The following is a 13518-nucleotide window of genomic DNA, read 5'->3' as shown; positions in this document are numbered from 1 at the left end:
TGATAAGGTGTGAAAAAACGTTTATCACTGTTTACGCATGACCGATAGTTGATAAGGTTTATTATGAGAAATGTAAATGACAGACAAGATGCGCCAATCATCTATCCTTGATTTTGCGAAACTTAAATCTGACTCATGCCATAATATGTATTGTCCTATTTAAATGTTGCTTGTTATGAAAATGTGCTTTATGTAAAAATAATCATTTCTATTTATTCATTTATTATTATTTCTTTTACATTTAGTAAACATTTAATAAACGGCAGCATTTGAACATATGAGCGATTTTCAGTAAACAGTCGGTTTGACGACTTCAAACTAAAAATACACTGAAAGATATTTCATAACAGACTGGAAAATTGAAACTCGGGTCGTTCGAAACATTGGTTCCCTCGAGGTTTTGGCTCGGTCCGCGGAATTCTCGAGCGATCGCAGTTTTACTGTATATTTACATTCAAAAGTGTGAGCTTCTCTTTTTCTCAATTCTATTTAAAATAAATTTTACAGTACATTTGTTTACAAAAGGCTTTACCTACCCATATCCAGAACAACATTGCAATGAAGCACTTTTGGAGATCAACTATTTTCAATAAATTATTATACAAATCAGTGCCAAGAATCAAAACAAGTGTATATAAAAGTTTTAGGGAAAGGATTCACCAGACAGTATAGTTACCCAAGCAACAGTTGTTTTCACAGTCCATATCTGTATGCTTGTTACATTTTTTTGCAGGTAATGTGAACAATTACAATTTAAGTCATTGACATTGACATTATCACAAGAAACATACCCAGCTGGAAGAATGTTAACTTCAGCCACAGTACCAACTTCTGAAAATTTGTTTACAATCTCCTGAAAGGTAAAATCTACAGTTTTAGCTATTTAAAAAATGCAGCTTCTTGAAATAAAGAGATTTTAAAAGCCAGCCAAACCAAAACAGTTAATCCATCCAAATCTTAAGACATTTTAAAGGCCAGTCAAACATGAGCAGTCCAGCCACCTAAATCTCAAGACATATTAAAAGCGAAGTCAAACAAGAACAGTTCTCCCACCTCCTCTTCGTCTAAATGAGTTTTCTTGCAGTTAAACACCAGAGAAAACAATCCTCTAGTACTTGGCTCCCATTTCTCACTGAGGTCCGAGGACGGGGTGAATCTCTCCCCTTTCACATCATCCAGGTTGGCCTTGGACTGCTTGCCTCTGGTACTGCTGCCCTCGGCTTTCTTCACGAAGGATGAGACAAATGTGTTGGGCTTTGAGATTCCATATAGCTTGTATGCCATGTCCTTCTCTGAATATTCTAACCTTAAATGCCATAACACATATAGTAGGTTATTCAAAACCAAATATCTTTAAAGTGGTAAAATTGTTATTGATTTTGCATACTGTTCTAAAAAAAACAAGAAATGCCGCAATGCGACAAAACCAGGTATTCAATAATTGTCAGAAGAATTTTGGCCTGTATTGTGAGAATTATAATTAAGGTGATTTGTTGTGTGTATGTATAAAAACATGCCAAATTGGTTAGAGGATATACACAGAAGACATGAAGCATGTAGAAGAATGGAAATACATATCAACAGGTGTGTAGAAATTAATTTAAGTAGCAGGGCATATCCTTAAAGTAGGCGGAGCAGGGGGGGGGATGAATTTAAGCCTTTTTCAAACACAAAAATCTAGTCTTCTGGTGCATGTTTTCATGTTTATTTTCATTCAGAAACACATTTATCATTTACAATATAATGACTAAGTTTGTGAAAGTGTACTTGAATATGATACTGAATCTGAGTACTAACCCCAGTGAGGGCTAACTACTGAACCTAATCACTGTCATATTCAGATGCAGTATTATATTCCAGACCACATGCCTTGTCATTTGCTAGCAATTCTCTCCTAATAATATAAGTAATTTCTTCTCTACCAATAGTACTTTCAGCCACTAAATCACTCTGGACCCCTGCCTCTGAAAAAAACATCTAACTACACTTTCTGGGGTTCTAGATATTTTACCTGTAGCTAACTTTATTTGGAACGCTGGGAAACCAAAATCTACTACTAGTACCTCAAAACATCCCAGGGAGGGATACACCTAATGGCATCATGTCTAAAACTAATGCAGTATTGTATGCAGAACGCAGGGAAACCAAAATTAACAACACAAACAATCGGGGTTTTAAACGGATGTAAACATAAAAACAAGACAAAAATTAACATATTTTATTTTCGTTGATGCGAAAAAATTAACACTTGTATAATGTACCACAAGGTAGTAGTAGAGAGGTGTATTTAGAGCAAAATATTTTCAATTAATTAATGAATTATATACTTTATTTACAAAATATTTATGGTGAGGAATGTGGGTATCTATTATGTGGAGATTTTTATGCATGTGTTGGTGAGAGTGAACCTAAACATTTGTATGATATTTTACCTGATGATTATATTCCTGATGAATGCATACCAAGGAAAAGTTGTGATAAAATTGTAAATGAATATGGTAAACATTTGTTGGAATTTTGTTAATCTACAGGTTTGCGGATTGTTAATGGTAGATGTGGAAAAGATATGGCTGTGGGTAAATTTACATGTGTTAATAGTCAGGGCGGTAGTTTATTATGTTTTATGTAAAAACAGTTTTATTAAAAACATTTCATTTTTTTGAAGTTTTGGAACCTAATATTATATCTGATCACTGTGTTGTCAACTTTAGGTTACAGCAAACTATACAATGTGCTGAAAATATAGATAATGATACGTCTCGTTTGCAATTCCCTTTATGCATAGATGGTAAAATGAAAAGAAAGATTGATTTATTGAAGCATTGCAATGTGAAGAAATTGTTGAGGAATTAGATTATGTAATATTATAAACATGTCAACTTGTCATGCAGATGATAATTTACAACAACTTTCAAATGACTTATGTAGTGGATGGTGTTTGTAAACCATTGTTTAAAAAGAATATCCCAAACAGATATAATAAGATGGATTTTAAAAATAATAAAGATAGTGAATATTTGGATGATAAATGTTACAGTTATAAACAACAGTATTATAGATGTTTAAATATATATAGAAACTATCCATGTGACCGAACAAGAATTCAATTGATATGGTACATGCTAGAAGGGATTGTTAAAGTATTATAAGGAAAATAAAAAAAAAATATGATAAAAATAAAACCAAAACGTAAGAGAAAGCTAGATTCAAAAATGCAAAGATGTATAAAGGCTCTATGGTAGAAAATTCATGTTCATTGACATCAAATGAATTGTGATTCACAATCTGTTAAACAAGATGAAAATAGTCTTTATTTCAATGAAAGGTACATAAATGGTGGAATATATGTTATGTTTACTGAATTAAATGTTCCCATACAAGTAGATGAAATAAACAAGAGCTGTCACAGAGACAACGCACTCGACTATTCCGCCGCTTTTCAGTGTAAGGATTGACTTAAAAGTGGTTATATGCAAAACCTTAGCCAGAATTTTTATGTCAAATAAAAAAGGGGCCATTATTTGAATTTAATGCAAGCTAGAGTTATCTTACTTGGTTATTTAAGTAGATTGGATGGTTGAGTACCATTTTATAAAGTCTCAATGCAATACATCCAGTAGTTGCTGAGATATTAACCTATGTGTGCTTACATGCAAAGCCTTAACCAGAATTTTTAAGTCAAATATTAAAAGCCCATAATTTGAATTATATTCAAAAAAGTGTTACCTTACTTCATTGATTTAGTAGGTTATATAGTTGGGAATACAAATGTAAAGTTTCAATGCAATACATGATATATTTGCTGAGATATTGACTTAAATGCTGTTACATGCAAAACCTTAACCAGAATTTCTAAGTCAAATAATAAAGGCCTATTATTGGCATTAAATGCAAACTAGAGTTATCTAACTTGATTAATTTAGTAGGTTGGATGGTTGAGCACCATTATATAAAGTCTCAATGCAATACCTCAAGTAGTTGCTGAGATATTAACCTATGTGTGCTTACACGCTAAACCTTAACCAGAATTTCTAAGTCGAATAATAAAGGGCAATTATTTGCATTAAATGCAAACTAGAGTTATCTAACCTGGTCAATTAAGAAGGTTGGATGGTTGAGTACCATTGTATCAAGTCTCAATGCAATACCTCAAGTAGTTGCTGAGATATTAACCAATGTGTGCTTGCATGCAAAACCTTAACCAGAATATCTAAGTCGAATAATAAAGGGCAATTATTTGCATTAAATGCAAACTAGAGTTATCTAACTTGGTTTATTAAGTAGGTTGGATGGTTGAGTACCACTGTATCGAGTTTAAATGCAATACCTCAAGCAGTTGCTGAGATATTAACCTATGTGTGCATGCATGCAAAACCTTAACCAGAATTTCTAAGTCAAATAACAAAGGCCTATTATTTGCATTAAATGCAAACTAGAGTTATCTTACTTGGTAAATAAAGTAGGTTGGATGGTTGAGTACCATTGTACCAAGTCTCAATGCAATACCTCAAGTAGTTGCTGAGATATTAACCTATGTGTGCTTGCACGCAAAACCTTAACCAGAATTTCTAAGTCAAATAATAAAGGCCTATTATTTGCATTAAATGCAAACTAGAGTTATCTTACTTGGTTAATTAAGTAGGTTGGATGGTTGAGTACCATTGTATAAAGTGTCAATGCAATACCTCAAGCAGTTGCTGAGATATTAACCTATGTGTGCTTGCACGCAAAACCTTAACCAGAATTTCTAAGTCAAATAATAAAGGCCTATTATTGGCATTAATTGCAAACTAGAGTTATTTAACTTGGTTAATTACGTAGGTTGGATGGTTGAGTACCATTGTATAAAGTGTCAATGCAATATCTCAAGTAGTTGCTGAGATATTAACCTATGTGTGCTTGCACGCAAAATCTTAACCAAGGGATGACGCAGACGCCGACGCTTGGGTGAGTAGTATAGCTCTCCTTATTCTTCGAACGTAGAAAACTAAATAACGGAAAGGCTGCTGGACCTGATTATTTTCGGAATGAATTTTTCAAATATGGTTGAATGAATGAACAATTTACAAATGTTTTCCCCGAAAAGTGGTCTGAGGGATATATATTACCCCTTCATAAAAAGGGTGATGTAAACAATGCTAGTAATTATAGAGGGATGACATTGTTAAGGACCTTTGGATTTTTTTTACCGAAGTTTTAAATGAGAGATTATATGAGTTGGCTGAAAAATACCATGTATACATAGAAGCACAAGCTGGATTTAAACGGTTGATAATAAATTTTTGTCCTACACAGTATTATTTCACAATTGCTGAGTACTAACAAAAATATATATACAGCATTTATTGATTTTACTAAAGCATTTGAATATGTTGTGAGAGACATCATGTGGTATAAACTTATAAAGCTCAGAATAAGAGGCAAAATGTTAGATATAGTAAGATCTATGTATACAAGTGTTAAATCACATTGGGTGTGATTATGTTAACAGTGAGGATAGTCTTCTTGGTGTACGTCAAGGGGAATCTTTATCCCCTTTCTTATTTTCCATGTATTTAAATGATATTGAAGAGTACTTGATTACAAATGATTTTAGTGGCGTATAAGGGTGTTCATAAGTTGTTCTTGTTATTGTATGCTGATGATATTGTTGTTTTTACTGAGTCAGAGGTAGGACTACAGAAAGGGTAAGTATTATAAGAAGCTTATTGCGATAGATGGAAGTTAAGTGTAAATTCTGTGAAAAACTTGACTTACCAAACATTCAGGTTTGTCTAGCAAAAGTTTTCAACTACCCAGGTATGTCTTGAACATGTGATCCACTTACCTACAAACATCGGGTATGTCCAGCACAAGTGTTTGACATAACTTCAAACATAAGGTATGTCTTGTAAAAGTGTTTGACATACCTTCAAACATAAGGTATGTCTTGACCAAGTGTTTGACTTACCTATAAACATAAGGTATGTCTTGTACAAGTCTTTGACACACCTTCAAACATCAGGTACGTCTTTACTGTTTTAGCCAGGAATTATAAAACGGCAGGGTGGGCCAAAAAAAGGGCAGGGTGGGCCAAAATAGGGGCATGGTGCTGTCTTAAATGGGAAAACAATGCGCACAATATTAGCTTTGTATTGTTGTAAAACGACCATGTACATTATCAAAGTACATGCATGTTCATGCACACATTGTAGTAATATCCCTACAGAATACTCTTATTCTTCTTCCTTGTTCATTTTCACTTAAGACACTTTCTTTACCATCTTGGGTTGTTGTCACCAGGGTTCTCACAAGGCTGATTTTTTGGGGAGAAGTCACTTCTCCCAGCAGTCAAATTAGGGAGAAGTGGGGATACTTTAAGGAGAAGAGATACTTATCGTAAAACCTGAGATAAATATTGTGCCATGCCACAAAACTTTAAATTCACATTTACTTTGATTGCTTTTACTAGATGGAATGTTAAAAAAAGGTTCTTTTTTGGCCTATCAAAAGTGTACTTGTCTAGAGTCTCCTTTTTGCAATGAATAGTTTACCTCCAAAAAGCTTCTAAAATAAAAACAAAGACATTTAAAAAAAAAACATTTGAAACAATCAGAATGGCTTTATATGAGCTGTTAAAATTATAAAGATTCAACACAAAGACGAAGTATTGGTCATGAAGTCAAGTATTTGATTTTCTTAGCGCCACCGTCTGTTTTTCAATGACCGTCTGCTTCAAACGAAACAATGTTCTAAAAAGTGTGCCTTGTTTTTACACTGCAAGTATCAATTGTTTACTAATGAATGCTTGACAAAAAATATCATCATTTCTTCGCTTTTTCTATCGCAATTTAACAAAAAAATCATCATTTGACCACTCTCTGATTGGTTAACATGGGACGTTTCGATAATTGGATGATAGACAATCCAATTATGTGATTAGGAGATTACTGAATATAAATGGCTAAATTAATTAAATTTGTAACAACATCGGCATTAAAGATCAACATTTAGAAGAAGAACTTGGATGTCTCAGACAAGGAATAATGTGCAATTAGCACCCTGATTATAAGCATGTATTACCGTTAATCAGACCCGCGGTGATGACGGTCGTGTGCCTAATTAGCACACACTGATATGTGACAGATTAGGAAACGGCGACATTGACCAATAAAATACCTTTAGGGTGTAACTTTGTGATAAACAATAATCTGAAAGGCCAGAAGGGCGCAAGGGGGCGGGAAAAATATGACAATGGCGTGTAAAAAGGGGCAACAGGGCGGGGTCAAAAAAGGGCAGTGCGGGCCACCCTTCAATTTCGCTTTAGCACTAGTCTTGTACAAGTGTTTTACTTACCTACAAACATAAGGTATGTCTTGTACAAGAGTTTGATTTACCTACAAACATAAGGTATGTCTTGTACAAGAGTTTGATTTACCTACAAACATAAGGTATGTCTTGTACAAGAGTTTGATTTACCTACAAACATAAGGTACCGTAAATGACTGGGTATTAGACGCACTTTTTTCCCTCAGATTTTGATACAAAAAAATGCCTGCGTATAATACCCAGTAACAATTTTTTGAACTTTTTTTCTGAGGTCAATTTCAAGCCGAGAGTTTGTTTAGATTTATGTAGAAAGGGATGTTACTCGCGTCATATTGATCGAGTATATACGGGTTAAAACGGCAGTTGAAGATCGGGATACGGTATATCGTAAGACGTTTATAATTTCAACAAAAATATTTTTCGATTAAAGTTACCGTAATTCACCTAAGAGTTCGGACACTCTAAATATTTGGACACCCATAATTATTTCCCAAAATAATTTATTTTGCGTAATTAATTTTCGGGCACCCAAAGGACATCAATCATAACTTTCATAGTTACCAAGTTTCACAGACGAAGATTATTGATTTTTATCTTTACAATGCCTGGCTAGATTACCTAACCGTATACACCACTGAGACAATTTAATTAGTTACTACCCATCCTAAACGAGTTATTGCCTGTTGAAAAGGAAGTGTGATATATTTATTTGAGGATTAAACAAACAACAAGGGCAATCAAGGGATTAAGAAAACATCGACATGGCATGTTTGTAAAACGATCTGCCAATAAGCTTTTAAACTTGTACCACACTTATAGACTATATGAAGCAATAATCGTACAGTTATACATTAATCCTGCATAGCAATGTCCATGCTCTCCACGAGATCCTCGTGGGTATAACTGTAAGTTATGTGAAGTCACACAGTGTGACTCTTTGATCTGAAGCCGATAGAATGTGTTTATTCAGTTCAGTGCATGTATAAAATGGTGTTTTAATTAACTTCATGAAGGATTTACACTTATAGGCGTAATAAATAAGTTTATGACCATTGATTACTACAGATAAATTATAAGTGGTAAAAAGCAAACATGAAGAAAAAAGGCAGGTTAAACAAACATGTAAATAAAATGTAAAAATGATAATTTTCTATGAATTCGGAGAGCGAAAAAAATAATTAATTTATGGTGTCCGAACTCTTGTGAATTACGGTATTCAATATTATTTTGAATAATAAATTGAATTAAACAATAATCAAACTTACATATAAAAAAGCAAAGTTGGGCACTGTCAAAATATTTTTTGCATAACATAACTTTTCATTCTCGACAGTATGGTTGTATGGTTTTAAAGATAACCATCGCCATTTTCACGAAAAAAACTTTTTTTGTCACTGTCAACAAACATGGTGGCTGAAAATGCCGGACGATGTTGACATTTTTTCTATGCGTCTTTTAACCAAAAACATAGATTAAAAGTTTTTTTCTCGGATTTTTCACACATTTTTTTCCCTGCGTCTAATACCCCCTATCGTCTTATACCCAGTCATTTACGGTATTTATTTCATCATGGCTTTTGTAATTGTGCAAGTATTTCACTGACCTACAAACATCAGGTATGTCTTTTATCATGGCTTCCAGGTTGGTGTATCCCATATCCTTATACAAAAGAGGCTTGTGTATAATGGTCTTGTAGTCTCGCAAGAAGGCGCTGACCAGGATTCCACTGCCATCAGTCTTTGACAAAAGGACAGCTCGGATATTCTCCTTTACTTCATTAGCTACCATCTCGGAAGTAATACTGGCCAGTCTATATTATCTATAAGGATTAATATAAACATGTGAACTCTTTGTAAATGTTAAGGATTTAAAGCCAATTGGTAGACTTAGGGGCAGATTATTTTAAGTTTAAAAAATATTAATGATATGTTATGAGAATAAAACAGAACATAACAGTTTTTGGCACACAATATAGGTTGATGTAAAAACAGCAACAAAAAAACATTAATGCATCATCATTTTCAACTAATTTGACTTAAATGACCTGAATAAAAACAACATATGATTTGTGTGCCGATAAAATAAATATTTGCCTTAATTTTATTTATTTTTGCCACATACATGACAACAAATTCCCCAGTTAAAAAAAGGTTAAATATCACTTCTATTATTTTATCTATACACAAATCAAACACTTTTTGGGTTCTGAGAATTTAATTAAAATGAGCTTAGTATGAAAATGCATTAAAATTACATATGCATCAACCTGTGATTACAAACAAACTTTTATCAGGAATATTTCACAAACAAACTTATTTTTGTCACTAAGTGAAGTATCCATTTTTCTTTAATCAACTATGTTTAAAAAGGAGTGCCTGTTATGTACAATAATTTCAATTGCTTTCTATGGAAAGGACCACAATGGAAATAAGAGTTGTTGTTTTTTTTTGTGTCTTCCTTGGTTCGGTGTGCCTGTCATGGCTATTGAAAATATCATGTATGTATAATGTTATTTACTATACATGTTGTTTATTTAAAATGTCCATGTATGTGCATTCCTTACTTAAATAAATCTATCTAAATCTACCTATCTATCTATCTATCTATCTATGGTTTAAATGTGCAAGACAACATTTTTCATCATTCCTTTACTTTTCCTATCTCATTTTATTTGAACAGACTTTAATCATGATATGGGTGTTCTCAAGGTAATTCTGACTGGCTGACATTCTATAGATCCACCTATTGGCAATATTCCAATAATTACCCAATGGGTGACCCAATTATCAGATAAGGTGATTACCGATGATGAAAACACATATTGTCTGCTCATGAAACAAATACAAAAAGCTGTCAAATGCCAAGTGCAAGATGAAAGGGCTGCACAGCACATTTCCAGCTGTCAAAAGGGCAGCATGGCCTTGCGCTGTGCTAAAAAAAGCCTAGCGCTATACTAAGTCTTTCCAAATCTTACATCTTAGCAGTTGTCAGTCTTGTCTAAACATACTGAAACAATTGCTTGTAGGCCTATCAGAGTCATTTTGCAGAACGCTATCTTTTCAGACAAGCACATTAGTCCTTATGTCCAATATTTTGGTTTACATTGGCAAAGTAAGGCAAACTTGATGTCTAGTCATTTTAATATGGTCCAGGCTAAACATCATTAAAAAAAGAAGCCTGGACGGCATTTAAGAATGACTAGCTTGATGTCGTTTCTGGTAGTCCAAATAATTGTACGTTGACGGATTGATATGGCAAATCCTTCACGTACAAATTGTTAAGAATCAAAAGTGGGTAGTTGTTCCGATCAGGATTCCGGGTTAAAGCATATAGCGTCTATAAAATATCATAAAAACAAGAAATATTACCAGATAATGTTATTTTATATATTTTATTTATAACACGTCTATTATTTTAGACTAGGTTTCTTGTACCCTGATGTAAATCAAGTTCAAGAAATGTTCAAATCAAGGTTTTAAAGGGTGTCAATGGAAAAATGTGTTGTCCTGTAAATTGTTAACTGCAATTATTTTCTTTTGCAAACAATTAAACTTTTTTTTTTATTTAGATAACGAAAGAATAAATGGTCATAACTTGGACTCAAAATGTCTTAAATATTGGGGTTAAAATTACTTCAATATGGTTATTAAATTATTTTAAATAGGGATTAAAAAGTTTTCAAAATAGGGGTTGAAAAGTTCAACCAGGTAGGGGTTGAAAAGTTTTTATACTAGGGGATGAAAAGTCTAAGGGTTGAAATGTCTTCATTTTAAGAAGGGGTTGAACAATTCATGCTCCAATTCCAATGACATTCAATTTAACAAGCTGCAGAAACAGCGTATAACAATATAAAGTATTGTATGTTAAAAAAGCAAACACAGTGCATCTTAAAATAAACAGATTAAAGGGACGGCTTACCTAAAAAAATATTTGCATGCAAACGCTACTCTTCAAGCATGGAGATAGTTAACGAAACTTACATAGAAAGGCTACATACCACTAAACTACACAAACATAGACAAAAAAGACAAGGTAGTCGGGAGTTCTCTGCTCCTGGTGGTACGTGATCGGGCCAGGCATGACTGATAAAACAAATGGACAGTGATACATAGACACTTTTCGCACAATATAAGTTTTTTCGGGAGTTTTGTAAAACATGTTTCCGGCGTTAGACGAAGTCCATCTTGAAATCGCAAATGTGAAGGTACTTGTCGCACCCACTTTGGATCCGCTACGGTGATAGCCAATAATGCATACGACGCAATATTTCTTATTTCCTTTGGATCCGCTAGTGATAAACAATAATGCATAAGACGCAATGTTTCTTATTTCATTTGGCTCCGCTGGTGATAGACAATAATGTATACGACGCAATATTTCTTATTTCCTCTTAATCGGCTGGTGATAGACAATAATTTCCTGTATAATCTTAGTTGTGAGTAATAATCCTACAAATAATCTGAATGACCAAAATTTTTACACCGGTGTTCCCGTTGTGTTTCTCTTCTTTACATTTTAAACATATCATCGGATGTATTATTCAATTCAAATGCTACAATTTTGAATAAATATGGGACCAATTTACTCCGGAAAAGAAATTTACCCAAGAAATGGCCCAGATACAAAGAAAAACAGCACTTTTAAAATTAAGAGTATATGGATGACGGATGGATAACGAATGGATGTGGATGGATATATGGCGTGATGGATAGATAGATGGGAAACATATATGAAGGATTAGAATATCGTTCATGAAGATCGTACATATCTGTCGTTATCAAGAACGTCGCAGAAAAGATGTAGAGCAAATATATATCCATCAAAATCACGGGAATTGCCTTTGGAGTGTGCACTGTTAAATTAGTCATGCTTGCAAAGGTATAGCTTTCTTTTGTAGGAAAATGGTACATGTATATCGATCGGACATACCATAACTTAAATGGATGCCTGTCTTTTAAATTTGTGACACATACTTAAAACCTTTCTAGCCTAGACAAAGATGTATCTGGTATTTGATAAATCACAATTTTGTTCGTCTGCGACCACAAAGTTGGTATGAATAAAAACAAACTTGTGAAGACAAGGTCTTGTCCGCGAATTTACCGTCGAGAACACGAAATAAGGGCTGCATTTGTCTAGTATATTATCACTATTGTGTTTAGGTCAGTAGGTCAAAAGTCAAGGTCATCACTCATAGGAAACTATGCAATAACTTAAATTGAAAACGGTTTGACTTATCACCATGAAACTTCAGCTTTAGGTTGCTTAACTAATGACATGTTTTCATTTTGTAGCTCACTAGGTCAAAGTCACAGTCAACAGTCTAAGGAAAAAAATCACGCAGAATACCTCGTGATCGTTTCGACCCAGAACCATGCAACTTTAGCCTAAATGCAAAGACATTGCATATCTTTTAAAAAATCAACATACGTATATCATAATAGCATAAAAAAACTAATATATAGAAAAGAATTGAACGCTAGATATGAGGTAACGAAAAGTTTTCACTATTACCCCATTGGAAATAGTTTGAATAACTTTAATTGGTTATCCTGTGTTATATATTTGTCACTTTGAATTAAATCTTTATTAACGCACGCATGTATCCAAAGCATTCTAATGATGTTGTGATTTAGTATAGATATCATCCCTAATCCTTTGTAAATCAGTCTGTTATATAACTTTATGAGGTATGTGGTTTGTTACTATGACATATGTATATGCACGAATAAATCTATCCATCTATCTAAAGTGCAAGATAAAGTTCACGTGAATGCACCCGATGTCATATTTATACATTTAGCAAACTCTTTGAAATTTAAATCTTATTTACATTGATAAGTTGTTGTAAAAAAGATGTACAATTTCCCAAACTATTGTACATGACTGTTGTATGTAATATGGAATGAAGCAGGAATATAAGAACCTTCCATGGCCGAGAGTGTAAGATAGGTTCATTCCGACCCGAGCGTATGGTGTTTTGCGGAAACGAGGTTTACCGAGTTTCCGCAAAACACCCTGCGCGAGGGTCGGGAAGCACCTATCTTTCCCAACCGCTTATTTTCACACTTACAAATTATCACCAATTATCTCTTCGCCCATCAAACTTACCTGCAATTTCTACACTGTTCAACAAAAAAATGAACTACACACAACAACTTGTACTTGCGGTATATTATTTCTCTTTTTTAATACGGATATCTTGTTTAT

General features: G+C 33.6%; 1 protein-coding gene across 1 annotated transcript in view; it reads right to left on the bottom strand.

Moving 5' to 3' along the window:
* The window catches only part of LOC128227465 (uncharacterized), a 46370-nt gene extending 35097 nt beyond the window's left edge, over positions 1-11273 (bottom strand). Inside the window, exons 1-4 of the mRNA XM_052938036.1 lie at positions 11227-11273; positions 8912-9127; positions 1054-1306; positions 792-853 (exon numbers count right to left, since the gene is read on the bottom strand). Coding sequence (XP_052793996.1) covers positions 792-853; positions 1054-1306; positions 8912-9096 — 500 coding nt within the window. The 5' untranslated portion in view covers positions 9097-9127; positions 11227-11273. The remainder of the gene's footprint in view (positions 1-791; positions 854-1053; positions 1307-8911; positions 9128-11226) is intronic.
* Positions 11274-13518: the final 2245 nt, after the last annotated feature.

The sequence above is a fragment of the Mya arenaria genome, chromosome 3 (assembly GCF_026914265.1).
Source record: "Mya arenaria isolate MELC-2E11 chromosome 3, ASM2691426v1".
Classification (NCBI taxonomy): domain Eukaryota; kingdom Metazoa; phylum Mollusca; class Bivalvia; order Myida; family Myidae; genus Mya; species Mya arenaria.
The sequence above is the reverse complement of the archived record's forward strand: the minus strand, read 5'-3'. Positions and strand labels throughout refer to the sequence as shown.